Source organism: Anoplopoma fimbria, chromosome 20 (assembly GCF_027596085.1).
Source record: "Anoplopoma fimbria isolate UVic2021 breed Golden Eagle Sablefish chromosome 20, Afim_UVic_2022, whole genome shotgun sequence".
NCBI classification, from domain to species: domain Eukaryota; kingdom Metazoa; phylum Chordata; class Actinopteri; order Perciformes; family Anoplopomatidae; genus Anoplopoma; species Anoplopoma fimbria.
Window position 1 is genome coordinate 25,682,787 of NC_072468.1, and position 23,351 is coordinate 25,706,137.

Sequence of the window (23,351 nt, forward strand, 5' to 3'; positions counted from 1 at the left end):
CCAAACACAGCGTGGCAGAGCAGGTTTAATTAGGGTTTTAATTAGGTTTCATTTACCAGAATGAAAATGGTAATGAACAGGATTAGGCAAAAACGATGGGTAAGTTTAAGGACAGGGACACAACACTGAGAGGTTTTTGCGATGGTAAAGAAGCAACATCTACCTTAAAGATCTGGCAAATGAAGACTTGGAAAGTGGCCCAAATATACACTGGTGCTTCATGAGGGAACAAGGGACAGGTGTGGGTACAGGCTGATTGGCCATGAGTAGGAAACTCTGGGGTCATCTGGTGGACAGGTTGGGAATAACAAGATCTGCAAAGATGCAGGGGCCAATGGGAACAGTCGTCCTGGTAAGGTCAGCCCTGTAAGCCTGCTAGAGGGCTCCTCTCTCTACCCATCCGAAAAAGTCCTCTTTTGTGTTATTGTAGCTCAAGGTTATTAGAACAATATCTAAAAAAAGCAACCAAAAGGGGTCAGTATCGCTACACAGCATCTAAAACACATTTCCAGTAGCAGAATTCAGAGGGGATCCACCCACCAATAACTTTCCAAAACCATCAATCTGATAATTATTCATGCGGTTGTTGGCCAGGTGTTCGGGGGCCGAGTTTGATCTTCCCTCTCAAGCTCTCTTTTGTCACACAGCTAGTTCTGTCAAAAGTGCACCCTTATCCTTGTTCTTATAATTAATTGCGTAAAGTCTACAAAGTCACGCAAAAGACACAATACTTTCGAAGAGAAGGAGATCAAGAGGTGTAGATTAACGCCGCCAAGAGGAGGCTATGACAACTGGCTTTTTGCACCACCAGCAGTGGAGACCATCAAACAATAAAAGCCACCATTAACTGGCTGTACGTTCAAATGAGATTTCATATGCATTTGTCCTTTTTCTATACCCATTCACTCAAGGTCGTGAAGCTGGAGCCTATTTAGCATGCAACGGGTATGAAGGAGGGACCTTGGAGCAATGGCCAGGCCTTTAGGGCTGTCCAATAATGAATTATCACAAAGACTAACTGACAGTAATTTATGTAATGATATCATAGTTATGCAAATGACTGGTCCAGGTGCTTGTACTGTAGCATTTCCCCCACATCCCTCTCTGTGAAAGGACAAAACTGCAAGACTATTATCACCAGAAACAACGACAGCATTGCTAATTTGTCCAAAACTTGACAAGTGACCTTTTACACCAAGACTCTGGTTCTCTCTCAGTAGCAAAGGCAAAAGTAGTGTGACGTTGTTATACCAACACGAAATCTCTTAAAGGTTTTTCCTCATCCAGATAAAGGGTCTACAACCGTTTCGTATGCTCCATGGATTTAGATTTGGCTTATTGAGAAGGTCAAGGTAAACAGTCAGGTGTACTATGACTTAAACACAGTGATGGTTTCACAACATTAACCATACGTTTTATTGTAGTTGCCCAATCTTAGCCACACATTAACAGATCAGAACACTTGTAATTTTTGGAGCAATAACATGGGATATTTAGGAAGACATTGAAGAATAATGGATTTTGTAATTTAGTTTGATGGACTAGTTGGTAACTCTTTATAGCTGCAGAATAGTGGTACCACTGCTTCTCAAACATTTGATAGATAGATTTGTGTGGACTACGGTTTTAAAGCATTACATTTAGCATTTCGGCCGTCGCCATCTTGTTTCTTTTGCCATTGCTACCTTGTTCTTTTTGCAACCAGGTGTGACAAAAGAGGGTGTAAAGTTGTATACCTGACAAGGCCATGGTAGCGATTTCAATCCCAAGGTAACCCCGCCCTAAAGCATACCCTGCTTTATGGTCTATTTCACTCTAAATGTACCATCATTTACTAAATGAACATCATGTTGTTTCGAAGAACACTAGAATGGTCATAATGGTCTTAATGGTATAAGCGAGATAAGTCAGTTCTGGCCTCCATGTCTTCCATTAATTCCTGATGATGGAAACCTCATCCAGCTTTATCCCCTTCTTACATAATAATGTAACTTTTGAAATTGAGGGCAATATAGATGAGAGTAGAAAACGCAGAGAATGCGAGAGGAGGATTAAAACTAAAATGAATACCTACATTTACACCTCTCCTCTCTATCCAGTGTTCATTGTTGTTGGGTGGGAAATGAAGCATTGTTTGGCATACGTAGAAAAAAGAATACAAAAAAAACACCTTTGGAAGTAGTGGTTGCTCAAAGACACAACAGTAATGGACATGTTACGTGAAGCCTCCAATCCCCTCCCCCACATGTACAGGACCCTTTTTTTTTAAAAACTTTGCACCTCCATGTCCGGCTCAGGATTTGTTGGAAACCAGGTGGGATTGTGCAGCGGCCTCGTTAGATTAACATGCAGCCCGGTAAAGTGTGCCAAAAGGAAAAGCTCCACCTGCACACTAGAGAGAGGAGATTAAAGAGTTGATCGCTTTTCTATGAAACAGCCACACAAAAAAAAGAGTGATTTCTTTCCCCTTTTGCTCTTAAGCTTCCCTGATTTCCTCTTAACCTTGTAGAGCTGTGAAAAGTGCACTTGAGTTTTTGTGTTAAGAGGTTTTTTGGACAAATGAACATGACAGTAAGTTAGACATTTACCCAGATGTTGACCTTACGTAGCTATTTCTCCTTATTAATGAATTTCTATTATTTTTCTCCTTGTTGCTTCCTTTCACCCCGTTTTCTCCTACTTGTTTTCTCCAACATTTCCTGCATATTGCTTCCTCTTTACTTCGGGTTGTTGCTTTCTTTTACTCCTTATTCTACCTTCTTGCCCTTTTCTCTTCCATTTTTCACTCATGCTTTTTTATGTAATTGTTCCTCCTTTGCCTCTTTTTTCTCGTCATTGGTACTTTCCCTCCTTGTTCTCATTCTTTTTTCACATCATTATGTTCTCCTCTGTTTCTTTCAGTGATCTGAAAAATGTACTCTATGCTTCTGCTTCAAGTATCTTTACTTTCGTACTTTTATTGTTCATTTCTATCCACTTTTGCTGTGTGAGGATTTGGATTTCCTACTCGAACTTTAATACTCAGATCTGAGTACTTCTTCTCCCACTAGATTGAGGTTCTTTCCTTTTATAATAGAAACATGGCGACATATTTGATATCCGACAAGAAACACCAGCAGTCTGCTGCCCCATATTTCACGAGGAGTTTTTGCCGTTGTCAGCGTCGATGTTGCCCTGATGGAGATTGATCCGTGTTTGACCTGTTCCAGGTTAAGAGCCCTCTGTGTCCCATCAGTCAGCTCCACTTTAATACCTGACCTCCACTCCTCCACTCTGATGCACGGCGATGGATCGGACGCATCATCGCTGTTAGCCGAGACGACCTAATTTGTCACATCGCATAGGCGCTGCACTGAGACTAATTCCCTTCCCTCATTTATTTGTGCTATTATTAATATTGCAGACGGCGCACTTTGCGTGACGTTGCACAGAGTCTTAACTCTCTCCTCATCAGAATGAGGAATTACAGCAGAGCGCTCTACCCAACACGCAGTCTGGAACAAGACCGTCGTGAGTGGATCCGTCACTGTGACCCACTTCCACCACACGTTGCATTGGAGTAAATACTCAAACACACTCATACTTATAATGAGTCCCTCTCTCACTCTCTCACTCTTTTACTGCTCACACATTTACTTTTTCACATGCAAACAATCAATTTTGCCCTTTCTTTTCATTTTACTCTTACATGTTTTACATTGGTATTTCATGTAAATACATATAGGTGTCAAAATGGCACGACGAGGTAACGAGCAGACCCTTAAAGAAAACAGAAAGAGGGACATTGATCAATAACAGGGCATGGCGATTTTATTCACATTTCATTACAGGTTTGAGTCACATTCAAATGCACAAAGCAACAAGTTAAAGCAAAAAAAAGAAAAGAGGAAAAAAACACCAACCTTCCAAAATAAATTGACCAACCTTGCATCGACATACACACCTTCCACAAACACAGAAAATGTACCTTTTTTTGCAGGTTGTTTATAATTGTGTAAACTTTCGTGACTGGTCTGGCATGTCAGTTTGCTCTTGAGTAACTTAAGATAAGATAGGATGAGATAAGATAAGAGAATCCTTTATTAGTCCCGCAGCAGGGAAAGTTGCAGGATTACAGCAGCAGAGAGGATAGTGCAAACAAGAGACATAGTAAAAAACAAGTATTATAAATAATTAAATAAGTAATAACACAGTAAAGAATATTAAGTAAGTAAAAAAATGTAACAATCCACAATAACTAAAATATAATATAAACAGTATCGTACAGTGGATTGCACATATTTTTTATTGCACAAGATTTATATAGTCAGTTTTTTGGGTATGTGTTGGGAGCAGTAACCATCTACGTAAAAACAATTCAAACACTGAATGTGTTTCAATGCAAAGCCACAGAGGCAAACAATTAATATAATCCTATTTGTCACAGACGCAAGCTCGCTTCCACACTGACACACACACTCGATATCTCTCCCACCACATGCCAATTTCCACGACGCCACCAGGCAAACTCACCGTTCTTCTGTGACATTAGTATTCATGGGTCTGCTTTTTCCTCACATCCTCTTAGAATTAGAAAACAGCTTGCTTTAACCTCCACACAGTCTGTAAAATGGGTGCAGATATTATGTAATGTATACATGAATTACGTGAAGAGTACATTCTTCCACCACAAATGGGATTATGTGATGACCACAGATGCTCAGTTTTCACCTGTACACCACTGTGTTATTCACCAAATTGAGCTAATAATTAGGTTCAAAGTACGATTTGAAATTTCACTGAATGATCATGTTGGCCAATGCGATGCTGGTATACCTCATTTACCATAATTCAAACCATGTGAAAATGGTCAAACAATACGGAAAACTTAATGTTCAATTTCCCATAACATCGGTTTGTCAGACAGATCTGTGTTTTTTGCACTTTAACAGCTAAAATTGTATAAATTATGCAAAATAAACATATTTTTACATTGAGATTAAGTTGATTATCGTTCAATCTGCCGATCAGATATTAAAGATCGACTCTATCTCACTTCTTTCCCTGGGTTTTTCAAATGGAAATGCCCACTCATACGTTTGTCAAAAGCAGTTACGTGGGTTACAAATGTAAGCTAATCAATATGAATAATATGAACGCTAGCGGTTTTGTCAACATTAGCTGTTTGGAAATAACTGACAGGGTTAGTTCAGATTTTTTGAAGTGGGGTTGTATGTATACTCTCGGTTCTGTGAGATAAAATAAATGTTTTTTGTCAATGGAGCCTTGTGGCTTTGAAGACAGTGATATAACGGCTTCAGGTAAAGTGGCAGTCGACGGGAGCAGCAGAAAAAAACTATTTTAAACATATACATAAATAAAAAAATGTTTTTAAAAAGGGCATGGAAAAAAAAAAACATTTCCCTTCTGAAACAAAGTCATCTTCCCTTTTACAACATTCAACACTTCAGGGGAAAACATTCCCTCGCTGTCTATGTTCTTTCCCTTGCATGTCAGACATTTATTTGTCTATTTAACATAGATGCGGCTCCAGACATGGTTTACAAAGTCCTTTCCCCTCCAAACCCACAGGGGAAAGACCACGGGTCTTTTCGTTTTCCTGCTCTGCTACCCCGACAGCTGTTCTGCCAGCAAACCTTTTACTATTTGCTGCTTGCATGCAGGAGGTCTCAGGGGCCATCACACTGCAGCAGGTGCCAGAAGCCCATAAAAAATAAAAATAAGAAGCACACACACACTTTTAACACACACTTTTAACAATTCAAGCACACACGCACTTGTACAGAAAAAAGCATGACCAAAAGTGCAAAGACACAATCTCAGGCGGTGTGATCCCTGCACTGTTGTTTTGTTCCAGTCGCTTTAATTGGGGATTTGAGCCGGGCTCTTGTCTTTCTCACTGTGACGAGCTAAAAATAGGTCTTTGACAAGTGTCAGAAAAAACCCCAGCCGGGCTCAGACTGTGTATTCTCTGTCAGATAGGCCGCTTGGCACCGGGTTTCATGCTCCGGGCTTCCAAAACAAAGACTGCCACCCTGCAGTGAGGTCATGTTCCTGTTTCATGCACCTGTTGTGCAAAGGAGGTTTTTCCCAAAAAATCATGCACGCTGTCCGTCTCACTTTTTTAACATTTTGCTGCAGGTGCCCAAGTAACAGGCAGGGATTGAGTGTTGAGGATAAGATAAGGTAATAAGAGCGAAAGAAAAAAGAGAGAAGAGAGCTCTTTTTCAGAGCTAATGAAGCCATAATGCAGGCCAGAGGAAGAGTTGAAGTCAATTGAGAACCATTGCCTCCTCCTTGCTCCTGGCCTTGTTACAGCAAGTTAATGATATGCGTCGCTGTTAATGTTAGCTCTTGATTGATTATGATCCTGAGCAGAAACGCTGTAGTCGTAAAAAATGTTCCATCAGAGCTGAGCTGCTGAATGGAGCATTTTCTGCTGAGCATCATACAAACACCACACATGTCGATAGAAGCACTTTGGTGGCCGTCAATGACGTCATTTCCCAATAAAATAATTTGCTTTTTCAATTTCATTAGTTGTTTGATCGATATAATCCTTTCATAATCCTAACAATCGAGGGGAACAGCTGTTGGAGAGCCAAGTGATGACTAAATGTGTGAAGAAACTCTGCCAAAGCATTGTTTGAGGAGAGTAAACCTCCGATTGGCTTCGATATTGTTTGCATTTTGGCATTGTGAGGGTTTATTAGTTAAGAGTTGGCTTCAGGAGACTGGATGTTTTATTTAGTTGTGCAAAGAAATGTTCACGAAACGTCCAGATGGACAGACTTCCCCTCAGTAATCAAAACCACACTATTATTATCATTATTATTATTATTATTATTATTATTATTATTATTATTATTATTATTATTATTATTATTATTATTATTATCCTGAACTGAAATGATAAATAGACTTCTGGGAGATGACTGCAAAATGTAGAAAAAGCAGGAAATTTAAGTTTGATTACTGAAAGCTAAGATGTTACTATAATTTTATAATATATGTCGAAGATTGTTTTAACAAGAAATATTGTCACAATTACCAACCAAACAGCACTATTAAACTGAATTAAGCAGAAATGATAAACAAACTTCTATGAAATGACAAGCAGGATCGAGGCTGACTTCTATTATTAGCTAAAATGTTACAGTAATTGTGCAATTTCATAAAAACAATCCTCAAACCAACATAATGAATAAGAATGACTCTTGTTTACAAACAGAGTAACAGCTGACATTTAGTGAAATCAGGTAAATTATAAAGATATTTGACTTTCATGACAGTCTTTTTAAAGAAATAAATAAAATATCCAGGACCCGATTTTGAGTTAATCATTTTACAATTATCAGCTATAATGAATAATTAAATTGTCATTAATTCAGTCAGTGTCTCAGCAATTAGCTGTAATCAAGACTGTCAGTTTTCCTCCGCTGTTTGTTCTTGTATCTACGTAAATGAATGCATTGTATGACCCACGTAATCATAAGACAGGATGTGCAGAGCTGCTGCTTAGGAAGTCAGGTGACATAGTAAAAAAAGCGACGGTCCTTGTTGATTTTTTTTGTCATTGTGCAAACCACTAATGTCTCCGAACCAAATACATGTTTCATAAATATGTTCCATATCAGCCTAATATCACGCTTGCAGAAACTCACAGTGTCACATGGTAAACATTGTGAAACAATTGGTTAGGTATAATCAACACTACTAGAAAAAAAATCATGGTTTGGGTCCAAATAAAAACGTAACGTAAAAACTGTAGCAATATAACTACTGCACATAATTAAAAACAACCGCTTTTAGCAGATTTTCTTATGTAAGGTTATGTTACAAGTTTTAAGACAATGTTTACTTTTGGTTTCAAACTGGACATGAACAACGGCCTCCTGGGTTCAAGTCCTGCATTTGTTTTCGCTTTACGTTCCGACAGGATTCTTATGTATCGTTACGTAACAATTGTAACAATTGTAACGTCACGTAAAAAAGTCATGTTACCTGGGTTAAAGTCCTGTGTTTGTTTAAGGTAGTTATTCTACGTAACAAAAGTATCTTATTTTAACCAAAACCAGAATCTTTTCCTAAAACTAACTAAGTAGGTTTTGTTACAAAAGCTCACTTATCACTTTACTTATGGACTTTTGTAGAACGAGACAATTCTTAAGTCATCATAGAAACTTGAATTAAAGGCCACCTTGATATATTCTTTAAACTAATATTCTGCTTGTAATTTACGAGGTATTTCGGGTTTATCTTCTGCAAATGTTGGAGCCTGACTCAAAGATGGAAAGTACAGAAGAAAGACTGGAGGGACTATATTGGTGATGGGAGTATAATGTCTTTTTCATTATGGTTATAAACATAAATTGAATGTAATTTGGCATAAAGTAGTTCTGTATTATATTTTCGAAGAAACAAGTTTAAGTGTTTCAGCAACAGATTCTTAGGTTACTGTTGTCTGCTCTAATTTCATTAATAGAAACAACCAGTGGCTGTGCGTAATAGAAAATACTTATGCTATTTAACGCTGTAACAGGACACTCGTGACTACGATCCACGCAGGGTGACAAATACATGTCGAAATTACATATGCATCTATTTCCTCACTTTCTAATTTGACAGACGGGGTCAGTCCTAGCCTTGACCTCGAGGGTCGCGACCTTTGCCTGGACCGTAGCTTTATGATGTGTGCAGAAACGCGGGGGGGGAGGGGCAATCCTGAGCCCTGATTGGCTGTAAGGGCCTGGGATATCACACACCTGCCAGTCTCTGTCTCTCACAAGATGGCTCAGGGGGGGATCAACACATTTAGAAGACTGATATTGGTTCTTAAAGGCTAAAAGCCGATATTTGATGTCAATAATCAATTATTCTATAATTGAATGTTTGCATCCAAAAAGAGAGAGGCTGCAAAAGTGTCTCAAAGACCATCATAGGACAATAGCATTCCTACATATAAGATATATAAATCATATATTTATTTAAGGCAGTACCACCTTCTCATGTTAGGGGGGAATAATGGTCAAATGTACTGCATCAGGCCTCTAAATTAAGAATTACTTCACAAAATCAACAGAATATGAAAGATTAAAGGTTTTTACAGACTGTTTTCCTGCAGCTTTGACCAAAAGAAAACCTCACCCAGATCAAATGTATCTGGCTGAAGTTTAATATAAAAAGCCACTATCGATGTCTGGTGTGTCTGTGATATATCGGTCTAACGGGAGACCTGGGAGTCTCAGAAGCACAAGTGTTGGGTTGTGAGTCAGTGCAGCCAGCCAGTAGAAGAACTGTTTGCAATAAGAGCAGCGATGAGATAAAGACAGAGCAGCTCTGGGACTGTCGACCACTCTGCCACTCAGAGGAGAAGCTGCAGCGAGGGCGACTCCACACTCTGGAAACAGTCTGATGCTGCAGGTTAGACTCAGTCTGACATTTGGATTGTCTGAGCTGTATTTTTGGAGTACGATTATGTATTATCTCTGCTTCTGATGGAACAATTTTGCTCTATTTGAGTGGAGTTTATGTTTTGGGCTTTGGGATTTCTGTGCAGTTGTAGGACAATGCAGGTGCTGTGTGAAGAATTAGCTTTTTTGCATGCGCTGTAGCAGGTCTCAGTGGAGGTTGTTGGAGAGGGAAATACATAATTTACATCACAGACTTTCCCAGCATCTGTTTATTCAACTAGAAAGGGCAGACACTGGCAGAATAATGTAATTATGTTATATTTCACGGTGCAGTGTTTTCCATTAGTGACGCCTTTCCTCAAACATGCACAGGTGGCTTTCTTTCTATACACAGTGTGTTTTTTATCAGTAGCATTATTGTTTGTTTTAAAATGTCTGTCTGGATCCTTCTCCTGACGTTCATGAATAAGGATTTTATCTGGTTTGGAGCACATTTATTCTCCTTCAGATGTACAAGTATTGGCTTATTTTGGGACCTCTAGTTTGCATCTTTTCTAAACTGTTTTGTTTTGTTTTTTTCCTTCCATATTTAAACACATTTTATTATTTAAGTGTGTTCTCAGCTGGCTACTCCTAACTTCAGATGAGTGAATTTGGATTATATTTGCCATTCAAGTCAGTAAATAGATTGAGCATCTTTTCGAGAAATGTTACGAAACATAAGCTTCTGACTTTGAAACAAAATTCCCAAGTGAAAAAATCAAATATATGGATGGATATATGGATCAAGAAGCTTTGGGCAGAAGCATGATGTTAATGTTTTTTTTATACCTGACAACCTATGTATTTTATTTTATTTTTGAAGCCGCCCTTGAAACAGCTGAACTATATTTTGGAACAGTCGATTTTAGTAAATAGCAGAGCCGTCCGTTTCATTAGGCTTACTTTATATCAATGTAATAAATACACAAAAGTCAATTAGATGGTCATTTCCCAAATTTTCTTTTTAATTTTGGAATCTTTGGAAACTCTCCCAAGGAACCTTATAGATTTGTTGAACTTATGGAGTTGTTTATTCTAAAACAGGGCAAAAATAAACATGAAATAATTAAAGACAAAAACATAAGGTGACAAGTGAGGTCAAGTAATCAGCCCTACATCACAAATTTCAACTTTATCTTAAAGAGCTATGCAATCTTTTACACCATAATCCACCCAAATTCTCTTAATTTGGAAAATAAAACTAATAAAAATATCCTTAGGCAGCACAAAACCTCAGGAAGATCAACAGAGTAGTGATGTCTCTTCAAAGACAAACAAACTAAAATAGTTTTAGTATATAAAGGGTAGACAAAGTTACCATCCTTAACCTGTTTCGTCTACATTTTGTGATACTCGTCACTCTTGTTTAAATGCTGTACTTGATTATTTGTAACACAAATTAATTTTATTCTGAAAATCTTCACTCTGTCATCCTGTTGCTGGATCTGGCTCCAGTTGGCATGCCTAAATCCAGATGCTTGGCCCAGGGGGAAAAGCTCTCATCCCACTGAGGCCTCATCTGCACTATCAGAGACTTTTTTTAATTTGATCTTTTAGTGCAGATCATATGTGGACACTTCCACCACATATGTTAAATATTGTTAATGGTACTTTTCCTTTTTTTGGGGGGATGATGAAATGTCCAGAGTAAAATGTGAGATGTATTCTTTGATAATCAGTTAAGTAGGGATTTTGTTGTCTGTTGTACAGAGATGTAGGCCGGTCTTATCAGCTGCAACATCTGCTTCACACTGGACACACTCTGGTACCCAGTGTGTACTTTTTGTTGTGTTCGCTGTCATATCAAATGTCAAGAAGTTAAATGTACCGAGGGAGCACCAGAAATTAAATACAGGACTTTCTCAGCTGTTGAAATAGTGTCACTATATTTGGCTCTTCATCATACACCTGAGGACTTTTGGGGTGGAGGAGTTTAATATGAATATCAAGCTAAAATGGCAACAAAACAATAAGAATCAGTTTGTCTTTTATTAACTTAAGATCCACATTGGTAGCTCAGTCACTCGTCTCCATGAGACCAGATGGCACAAAATGAATCTTTAAAAAGCAGGCCAGGGTCGCCTGCTGAGAACGTTGTATTTGTAGCTGTTTTTTATTTATTTATCTGGTTCGTCTTGTTCTTTTTCTATGACAGCTGAGAAGTGTTGAAAGAATGGAAAAGCCACAACACAAACAATCATTACTTCGGCTTTTGCTTTTGCATTTGTTTTGTGGCTTTTCCATTCATTCGACACTTCTCAGCCACCATAGTTTTCCATTAGCTAAACACATACAAGTTGGAGCATCAAGCTAATAAGATGGAGACTTTTTCTAATTTCTGTTAGTTTACAATTACCAAAAGACTGTGTTGGGGGTAGACAAATTTAAACTGAAGGGGAACAGTTGTGTCCATCCTTAGAACCAAGCGTTTGGGATTCTGGTTTGTGTTTGCACAATCTGTTGAACTAAAAAACCCATTTGTTTCTTTCATTTTGTTTTGACTTGTTTTTCTCCCCATGTCTTCTGTCCAGGCCACTCTGAAGGGCATATTTTTGACGGATCCACATATCTACAGAGGACTTAACTCAAGTCTGATTCCAACTTGACTGCCACTGGTTATGAGAATCTGCACTCCGAGACTGAAAAGGTATATGTAGACGCAGATTTACACTAAATGAGGAAAATAAAATGAAATACAAACATATGTTGCTTGGATTTATACACTATGTTTCTTTGACTAAGCATTAACATGTCTGCATTAATTTCCAAAACCAGAGCTAATGTCTTTATACGTGTGTCTCTTCTCAGGCTGGGGGTAAGATGTTTGTGGAGTCAGTGGTACGATGGGGGGCTTGGAGCATCCTGCTTCAGTTTGGACTGGGTGCATCTGCAGGAAGCTGTCCTCCACGCTGTGTGTGCCGACCTGAGGCCAAAGAAGTTATCTGCTCTGGCAAACATTTGAACTCAGTGCCAGAGGGCTTTTCCGGTGATGCCAAGCGTTTGGATTTGTCTCACAATAAGATTAAGACTGTTGGCCGCCGCCAGTTCTCTGGGCTCCTGCAACTTCAAGAGTTAGATTTCAGTGATAACATAATCTCCATGATTGAGATAGAGGCTTTCCAGGGCCTACAGAATCTCAGGACGCTCCGGATTAAGAATAACCGACTCAAGATCATACCGGTTGGGGTGTTTTCTGGCCTGTCCAGTCTGCGTCTTCTTGATTTGAGCCAGAATGAGATTCTGGTCTTCCTGGACTATACATTCAAAGAACTGGTCAACCTGCAAACGCTGGAAGCCGAGGAGAATGACTTGGTCTTCATCTCCCAGCGAGCTTTCTTTGGTCTGCAGAATCTGCAGGAGCTCAACATAGACCGCAGCAACCTGACCTCCGTTCCTACCGAGGCGTTGTCCCAGCTCCAGAGCCTGGCGCGTCTTCGCATGTTACGCCTCACCATTACTACGCTGCCTAACAACGCTTTCCGACGACTGCACCGGCTGCGTAGCCTCCTGATAGCAAACTGGCCATTATTGGACACTGTGGCTAGCAACAGCCTGATTGGTCTTAATTTGACCTCGCTTGTCATCAGCAGCTGCAACATAAGTACTGTTCCTTACTCAGCACTTCGTCACCTGGTGTATCTGCGCAACCTGGACCTGTCCTACAACCCCATCGCTGTTATCCAGGGTAATCTGCTAGGGGACCTGCTAAGACTCCAGGAGCTACACCTAGCAGGGGGGAACCTGCTACGAATAGAGCCGGGGGCCTTTAGGGGACTGGCCTATTTTCGCATACTTAATGTGACATCCAATCAGCTCACTTCTTTGGAGGAGAGCGTCTTCCACTCTGTGGGGAACCTTCAGGTGTTGCGGTTGGATGGGAATCCCCTAGCATGTGACTGCCGGCTTCTTTGGGTGGTCCGTCGTCGATTGCGCTTGAACTTTGATGGACATCAGCCCACTTGTTCGTCCCCCGATGCAGTGAGACAGCGTGAATTCAAAGACTTCTCCGAGAAGGAGCTCCCGAGGCTGTTTACTTGCCGCCCTGCCCGTGTCATGGACCGCAGACCGCAGGAGGCAAGAGTAGAGGAGGGCACTACTGTTCTCTTCTCCTGTAAGGCCGATGGCGATCCATTCCCATCCATCACCTGGATCTCATCCCATAAGAACTTGGTAACTCCAACAGGACGCATAAGAGTTCTGCCCAATGGAACCCTAGAAGTGCGTTTTGCCCAAGTTCAGGACAGTGGCACATATCAGTGCCTGGCAGGCAATGCAGCCGGCAATGACAGCCTGACAGTCGGTTTGTACGTTAAGGGGCTCCCTCGTAACCGAACCATCCCGTTCTTCTCAGAGGAGGGCTGGGTAGAGCCTTCAAACTCCCAAGCCGCCAACTCCTCAGCTCAAATGGCTAAACCTTACCCGTTTGACGCAAAGACCCTGATCATCGCCACCACCATGGGCTTCCTGTCTTTCCTCAGCTCAGTGGCCATCTGTTTTGTCTTCATGTTCTTCTGGAGCCAGAGCAAAGGTCAGATCAAGCACACAGCAACTATTGACTTTGTTCCTCGGTCTTCAATGGGTGGTGGAGGGGAAGGAGGCGATGGTGGCAGGTTCACCATGAAACTTATTTAAAGCCAAGGAAGAGGTGAAAGGGGCCTCGACTTTGACTGTGAGTTCCTCTGCACATGGACCCCCACTGGACACTCAAGGACAGAGACCTTTTATTCAAAGGCCCCTTTTGAAGGCAAATGAGAGCCAGTTTGTTGGGCTTGTGTAAGCCCTCTTCTGATTTTAGAGTGGAGTTATAGCTCACTTTGCTAACGAATGAATATCTCATGATCTTCGAATAGAAAGATGTTAACAGATTGAAGGCAGAGCTCTCTCATGGTTGTTGTGCATTTATTTTCAGCAACTTTTAATTTGAATAAGCAAATGAACGCTTACTTAGCACAGGTCTAATATTTTTATGTAGCATGTAAGTATAAGATATAAAATGTTCACAGATTTTGGTATGAACACATGAAGTTTGACACAGGTTTCTGCATTGTCAAAACATATCAGGTGCTTGTTTAAACATACATATTGTACAAGTGTGCTTCTATATCTTCACTCGCCAATAAAAGCCATATAAACATTTGCCCTTTTGACCCTTGGGTTGCTATTTGTGCCCACGTGAGGATCACGTCAAAGACTGCCAATTCAGCATTGGCTGTAAGTGTATGTGACTAAAAAGCTTTTGGTACTTGCAATAAATATATGGAATAGACTAGCCAAATAATATCTGATCCTCAACTTTATGGTAAAATTCTGGAGCTTTGCAGCATGCTTCAGGTATGCTGCATTGGAGAATGGTGTTGTGCTTTCTGCAATGGGCACTTCTTACTTTAAATAGATTAGTGGCACTGCAAAGGGACTGAGAGCATACCAAAATGTACATAGGAATGTATCCTGTCCCCCAAATTGGAACACTGTCTTTCTTCGTTTAACATTTTATTGTATCAACTTATTACAACAGACGACTCTCTGTTCCATCAGAAGATGCTATGATTTCTGCTTTTTATATAAAAGAAAAACCCTTTTTTTATTTTTTACCCACAGAAATCATTAAAGAATATGTGCCTCAGTGCCAACATTCTCACCATCGACAGAGAGAATGCTCACCTGATCATTGTCATTTTGTAAATATTAGGTCAAGGGCGTTTGTGTGCGCTGGGTTTATTCTATCACTTCATCTAGTTCTGGGGATTAGTGTCACTCAAATATTGCACTCTTGTATCAACGTAACTGTGTAGATGCACTACGCACAAAGCAATGCTTTATTCTGCCAGGAGAAGAGGACCCATACAGCATCGACAGATTTGTTTATTTGCTATCTTGTTCATAACTACTAAGTTTTTTCATTTAACTTTATTAAATGTCTATATATAAACCTGCCTTGTGTGTGTGTGGATTGCTTTAAATTGTTTCATATAGATTATTTTGGACGGCGAAAGAACAACTGATCCAATCATCTCAAAACCAATCTCCTAGTGGAACTTCTTCTGAAATGACTCAATTGTTGGGAAATTGGCAAAAGAAGGAGACTTTTTTCTTGCATAACCAAAGCACTTAATCTCTGTGAGTCCATTGTGGGAACTTTAGGTTTCAATTTGAGACAGAAAGTGGCCCTGCCGCCCCTTTTGTAAGACAACAAAGCTACATCTGGCAGTTAGCCACACAAATGTACGCTTGTCTTCTTGTGGAGACGAAGGATTATGTGTGCAGAGGAATACCGTTGTGGCCGTCTGTTTCCTCTCAGAGCCTACCCTGCTGAAATACAAATGGATTTCTTTAGACATTTACTGTCTCCTCTGCTTCGTGTACTGCTGACTCCCTGTTTAAAACAGAATACTGCCCTTAAAAGTGGTAAGCCAAACGTTACCCAATAAATAACCCCTTGCTTCATATTAGTACAGTTTAAAGACCTGCAAGTGCTCGGAGTGGACATTAAATCTCTTTGTTCATCTAATGCAAGTTGCCCAGAATAACAATAATAAAAGAAAGAAAGAAAGAAAGGAACTGATAATCACGTATGTGAGCAGAGATTTAAACCCATTTGGATTACCTCTGCATGTCTCAATCTGTTATATAGGTCTGTCTGGCGACCAGCTTGGCCGTAGTCATATTATCTATTTTAATACAACTATTTGCTCCCATTGGACCGAGAGCCAAAGGGGCAGATTAAAGTGGTGTTTATAAGCCCCTCCCCCACCCCAATGACTGGCATTTACACACCACCGGGAATATTCTGGCCTCTTTGCATCTGCTGTTAGGATAGTTTCAAGGTTCTCCTCTGGATTGACGTCAAAGACCAAGAATTTCTTCACAACTCAAGATGCATTTAACATTCATGTTGTAGGCATTTGGCTGACACTGTTATCCAGAGTGATTGAGGCCTAAATGATTACATGACCTAAATTAAGCAGCTAACGGCAAGAGTGGCAAAGCTGAGGTGCTGGAAAGCTGGAAATAGAATACCAAGTAAAAAAAAAGGAAAACATATTTCCTTTAGCATTTTTGTTTCTAATTTAGACATACACTTTTGATATCATTGACTCTAATAAATATTATGAGAGTTGGGTTATTTCCTAACAACCGAAAACGTCAATTTTCATGAACTGATTTGGTGTAATAAGAGGTCGGTGCAGTCTGGATCTTGATCTCTATTCATCCTTAAGACATGTAACAATACTCTAGTCTCAAAAATGTCTCAATTGATTCTTCCTGCAGCCTTCACTGTCTCTACAGTCATTTTATCTGCTTCTGTCTCAGCTGGAGTTGACCTGCACTGGACGAATGTAGCCTCGACACGGCTTCAGCGAGGAGATGAGCGGTGATGAGAGGTCCTTGAAAAGATGAGAGAGAGCAGGAAAAACCTTTCCAGCTGATTTACCGTGACTTAAGTGGGCTTGAAAAACTGAAAAAAAAGCCTCATATAGGAGCTTCAAGGGCTGCTTCAGACAGACATTCCTGCTTGCACAAGAAACACCTTTTAATTTGTCATGTGATCATGTAACACTAGCTGCACTTTGGAGAAGTAAATGGATGGATGAATAATGAAAATACAACATTTATTTCTCTTAGATGCCCTCCACTAGTTTAGAAAATCAATGTTAATTTAGGCCTCAGCATGGTAGCCCAGAGAAAGGCTGGCATGTTGTTATATCTACACTGTCAGACCTGCTTCACCTTTCAGTCTGAGCTGGACTCAGCTGAGCGTTGAGCTGAATACAAATTATGATGAAGTTTATAAGACATTTGGTCGGTTATTTGAATTAAACTTCTGTTCTAAGAGATGTACATGGTAGCAGTCAGGAAGTTAGGGGCCATTTTTTGTTTATTGTCATCTGGTCGTGGTGTTGGCTATTGAAGTAGATATTTATTTTTGTGCATTGGGATGTTACATGACAGGTAAGTTATTGTTTTTTGGTTAATTTCTTGTCAGTAACTGCACACACACACACACACACACACACACACACACACACACACACACACACACACACACACACACACACACACACACACACACACACACACACACACACACACACACAGTTGTGTTTACATCACTTTAGAGGACATTGCATCGACTTACATTCATTTCCTCGAGACTTAACCTAACCATAACCATAACCGCTACCATTGGGAGAAATTTGGACTTCATTGTCTTTCCTAAGGACACTGATTAGCATTTTAGCTCTCTCTGAAGTTTTATTTCTTCATATGAAGACCAAGAAAACAAACCAGCTACAGTTCAGTCTATATTTCTGCAGCTTCTTGTCAAATGACCCTGAGAAGTTGGTACATAGAGTTCTGCAGGAATGAATCCTAAAACCCAGGAATGAGTCGGCATATTTACACTTTTGGTTCCTTTTTCTCGAAGTCAACAGGTTTTTTGAGTGAGATAAGAGATTTCTAACTATTTTTTCTGAGACATAAAACACAGTGAATACCACTCTCCGGAATTTTTGAAGCTTTAGCTTAGAGGCGCTGACGTGCAGTCATTTTGAGCTTTTGGTCACTCGAGGAAAAAGGTCAGAAAATCAACAAACGGTCTTAATCCTCTTTGGAGGGTTTTTGTTATCGACATGGTAACTTTTGTTTTTAAAGCCCTGAGGGAATTCTGTCTTACCTGCTATATGAAGTAATCAGTGTTTTGTATTTGTGTTTTTAAAAAAAAATGATTTTCCTCACTTCATCGCTGTTATACAGAAAAAACTGAACTAAAAACATCTTAGCAAAACTACAGAATTCATATTGTTGAACATAAAATTGTTGTCTCCTTTCAGTATCATCCTGCAGGCCACTGGTAACATCGATGTGTTACCAGCATGTGGTGCTAAACGTAGAATTTAAAGGGATTAATTACATTTAACCAGCACTCACCAATTTGCATCAATTAGCTCTAAGTGTTTTGTGAGTAAATAGAAGTCAGGACTGATGAGCTTGTGATGCCTTTAGCCTGATTGGGTTTGGATAAAAGAGGAAAGTCTTCATTAAAAGAAAAACACCTTCAGTTATCTGCTTTTCAATTGCAACCTATGCTTGTTCACCTCTTTTCAATCATAATGTATTGTGTTTTCATTTCAGTTAATTTCTATTCCTGTCCTTTTTAATTATAATTTACTTATTTTGTTAGCTTTTAGATGAGTTATAGGCCTCATGTTGGCTTCACAGAAAGGTAATTCTGTGTTTACAGTAGTATAATGTATTACAATGTTATTCTTAATGTATGTTTCATTTTTATCACATTGCTAATGTAAACAAACATGAAACAGCATTAGAAAACAATGTTAGATTAAGTTGATGATTTATATTCCCTTTATTAAAAGCCCTGTCATTCAAATAAAGAGTTCAAACAAGTGTTTTTAATTTGGGTGGTGAGTTGCTTATTTGAATTTGGATCACATATTTTTTACCTTCAATCATTATAAACAACAACAATAATGATAAAGATTCCTGCACTGAATGCAAACTACTGCATGAGGTAATCTTCCTTCCTCTCTCCTGAAATTGTAACATCAGGTGATGTCACCATAAGACAGCTAATGGTTGCGGTACGCTGCTGAAGGAGACAGAGCGCTGCTGGTGTAATGATTTAAGAGGTTAAATCATCAGCCTGGAGTGATGAAACAAAGATTGAAACTCTTCTTTTTGCTGCCATCTAGTGGTTAAAATACCCCTGTACCTCAGCACTACAATGACTCCATACAAAATGACATCACTGTTGAGTGAGGTCATGTGTGAAACAGACATGGAATATAGCTTTCTTTACGATTAAGGATGAGACCGATGGTAACGCAGTCAGCAAGGCGAGTAGAAAAGAGGAATGTTTTGAAGGAGACGGACAACAGATTTCCTCTACTGCTTTGTATATTTTAGTTTTACACAATATGTTAAACAAAAAAATCTGTTTTGTTCCTTTCCCAGATGACATTGATAAAGTTTTGAGAGGTTTTTTTTTGTTATGATGGGTGTTTGTCACCCTTGAGGACCCCATGGACACAAAGCAGTGGTCCTCGTTAGTTAAATATGTTGATAGGATGAAGGTTATTAAGGGGACATCATTTCCTTTTGAAGCTTTTATAACATGCATGATTGAGGCAAAATCTGTGTGATGTAATGAGTTTGTTTGAGTGACTTTACCGAGTTTAAATCCCTGTAGAGGTTGAGGGTTTACATCCCTGACTGAACTCAAAGGTGTTGATTTAAGGGGCAACTCTGAATACAGAATTTGAAGTATTTTCAAAGGTAAATTGCCAACTCCCCCAGTGGGTGGATTCTTTCAGGTTTGTTTCCGAGGACCCACCTGTGTGTGACATATAGTGTGCGTTCTGAATAGAGGAAATGTACTCAAGCTGATTTTTCTCGCTGCGAGAAGCTCTCTGCTCCCAAACGTCTCATAGACACTCAGACTCAGACGAGGCTGTGAATGGTGACTAACAGAGACAGCAACCTCCTGAAATGGGAAACATCTGTTTGGTTGCTTCCACTAACAGGCATTCAACGTTTAGAGTGGGTGAATTTTTTTTCAAATTTGAGTCAATTAGCTTTCACAAATGCACACGCAGCAGAGCCACACTGCTGATTCATTCCCATTCAGGAGCTATTGACACATATTGATTAGACATTACAGAAGCAGTTGCTGAGGCGATATCACTGTTTGGCTGAGGGCTTGTGTGCACAACACACAATTGACGAGAGAATAAAATAGTGTATCAGATGTTCATGTGGAAGTAGGGATTATGAATAATGAGGTGTAATTGTTGATGTTGATAAAAATCACTATGACATTTATCAAAACAGCTGGAAGACAAAAACAATGACGTGATCCTCAGTGTAACATGGATGTATAATGGAAAAACCAGATGAGTGACATGATTTCAATCAGCAGCAACAGGCTTGACGCGTAAAGAGTTCAAACAAGTGTTTTTAATTTGGGTGGTGAGTTGCTTATTTGAATTTGGATCACATATTTTTTACCTTCAATCATTATAAACAACAACAATAATGATAAAGATTCCTGCACTGAATGCAAACTACTGCATGAGGTAATCTTCCTTCCTCTCTCCTGAAATTGTATGAATGTATGAATAATGATAATGTGTAATTGTTGATGTTGTTAAAAATCACATTAGATTTAGAAAATATGACATTTATCAAAACAGCTGGAAGACAAAAACAATGACGTGATCCAGTGTAATATAATGTATAAGGAAAAACAAGATGAGTGACATGCTTCTCTCTGCATTTTGATATTATTGTCACTCCTAAGCACACATATTCAAAAGGTGTGTGCACATGACGTACAGTGAAGGAAGCCAGACTTTCATTTCCCCTCACCTTATTCATTGTAATGGGATAGTCCCTTAAAGAAGAAAACATCCCCACTTTGAGGACCTTTCTCATATTTTCATACCTGAACAAATATATTTTACAGGAACTCATGAATGTTTAAATAACAACCAAATTTGTTTTTGTTATTATGTTTATTAAAGCTGCAATAATCAATATTTTGTATATTAAGATTGGCTACAATGTCAGTGTGTAATCTGAATGGGGTCACTCATAATGATGAACCCACAGAGGATTATCTCTCAACTCTGCAGTTCCCCTCAACCAATCATTCAGTCAATCAATCAATCTAATCAATACAAATTATTTGTTTTTCCATGTCTGTGCCTATTTCATATCCTGATGACAGCTTTATTTATATACAGTAAATGACTCTGTACTCAAGTACACCTGTCTAAAAGTAATGCTATCTAATTGAACACAGCTGCAATACATCCAATATACATTAAAAGTGTACAGTGAAGATCTCCTATTGTTGACTGGTTTAGCTGTTGATTCAACTTAATGGTCATTTTGGAGTCTGTCGTTTATGTTGATGCTGAATTGCATTGTATCATACTGAGTTTAAATTTGTATAAATAAAGGTTAACTAGACTTCTCTAAATCAGTTTCAACAAAACCTGAACAATTGAGGGTTTTATCGCTTAGTGTGCTTTTAGTTGTTTATTTGGGAGGCATGAATTTAGTCTTCTTCCTACTGAGGTTTAATGCACTTATTGTATAAATAACAACCAAATGTGTTTTTTGTTGTTGTCAATCAGCAGCAACAGGCTTGACGTGTAATCCTGTGATTATAATATACTGTATTGCAATCCCACTGTTCCTCCCTGTCCCTGCTGCTGAGAAGGCTACACTCCCCCCCACCTTCTCTATCTGCTGATTGTTTCCGAGGTGGAGCCTGATACCCCGACTTCTCCAAACTGAACTGGAGACGGACTAGATAGGACCAGGACAGAGCAGATCAGGGAAGGAACCAAAAGGAAAAGGCGACTGAAAGGAAGAAGAGGGGCTTTGTGGAGTCACATTTATCCCCCCAGACCAGGAAAGATGAATTCTTTCATCCTGCTGTCGCTTTTTGCAACGATGATCTCCGGAAAGTCACCTCGGCTGAAATTTGTCCTGCACGGTAGGGAGCTGTGTTTCTCTGTATTTCTGCCCGGTTTTACTCATTTCATTGTTGCATTGGTTTATCTAAGTGACCAAGCATGTTTTATATGAATTATGGTGGATAATGGACCAATGAATGGGTGGAGGGATGGATGGAGGAGTGAATGGATGAATAGAGGGACAGTTCAGTCATGAGGTGAGTGGTTATTTCCCAGTTCCCCACATTAAGACATGTTGTTTTGTCCTCTGGATTAATGTCCTAAAACACCGCCCTCCCCCCCACTGACAGAGCATGTTCACAGTCTATAACAGGATGAACATCTGGAGTAAAAACTCATTGAGATATCACCAAAATGTGTGACTGTTACTGGAGTGTTTTCTCAGCCTGCTCGGTCTTTTGTTTCCATTCCATCTCTGCATTTTGGGCACATTGGCACAAAGGTGCATTTGGATGATTTAGATATGATTTGTGCAACTCGTGGCTTTTCTGTCTTCTGTGCTTTTTGACAACTTGTGTGTTTATTACATCGCTCTGCAGGCTCAGTGTCGCTGGTGGTGTCAGTGAGGCGCACACAGGCTTTAATTGGCGACCGTCCATCCATAGCCTCTCCAGGCGGAATAAACCCAGGGGCACAAAAAAAAAAAAAAAAAAAAAAAAAAAAAATCAACCTTCTGGAGTAACATGGCCGCCTGTTCCTTTAAACAGCAGCATGAAATATGGCTCTTTGGAGGGTGACACACTGGAGCTGCAATGCGGGACACACTGCATCAGAGAGGAGAGAGGGTTTCTGTTAATGCATTATGTACATTTACACATATACAGACATGAAGAGCAGGGTGAAAAGGGAGGGGAGGGAATAGAATGGAAAATTCCAAGTCTGTTCCTAGTTATCTATTCCACTCACGCCTTCCTACCCCTCACACACTCCTCTAATGTATTCAGCAATCAGCAGCGATGGGGGCTGTGTGTCTCCAGTTATCTGTGTCAGTATCTCCACCCTCCCCGCAGACGTGCAAGTCATATCAATCAATCTCGTTGTTGTGCAATTGCAGGTTGAGCTGTGAATGCCTGTCATTAAGGGCATGCAGATAAGAAGGAAGAGGAAATCCATCAAAAAGCTGCACCAGAAGACGCTGGAGCTGTTTCAGCACCGCGGACAGCTCCGAGGGCCTCACAGGGCAGAGGGTCCCCACTTAGCACGTTTGTGCCAAATGAGGACATTTGTACCGTCAGGGAACCTTGTCAGGGCTAAAACACGGTCTATGGATTTAGGTTAAAATTGGGTTTAGTTTAAGGCTAGACATGCTGTGATGGCTTCATTTATCATAGGGGCTTGTGGGTGCATTACAATGATTGATTTGGCAGACCCTTGTGCCCAGAGCTATTACAAT

General features: G+C 39.8%; 2 protein-coding genes across 2 annotated transcripts in view; both read left to right on the forward strand.

The window, feature by feature from the left end:
- Positions 1-12,275: 12,275 nt before the first annotated feature.
- lingo4b (leucine rich repeat and Ig domain containing 4b) lies at positions 12,276-14,141 on the forward strand. Its single transcript, XM_054621030.1, has one exon. The coding sequence runs from the start codon at positions 12,276-12,278 to the stop codon at positions 14,085-14,087; it is 1,812 nt and encodes a 603-aa protein (XP_054477005.1). The 3' UTR covers positions 14,088-14,141.
- A 7,758-nt stretch (positions 14,142-21,899) lies between these two features.
- Positions 21,900-23,351, forward strand: part of si:ch211-113g11.6 (uncharacterized protein LOC559008 homolog) — a 45,170-nt gene continuing 43,718 nt past the window's right edge. Inside the window, exon 1 of the mRNA XM_054621029.1 lies at positions 21,900-21,978. Within this exon, the coding sequence (XP_054477004.1) occupies positions 21,900-21,978 (79 nt within the window). The remainder of the gene's footprint in view (positions 21,979-23,351) is intronic.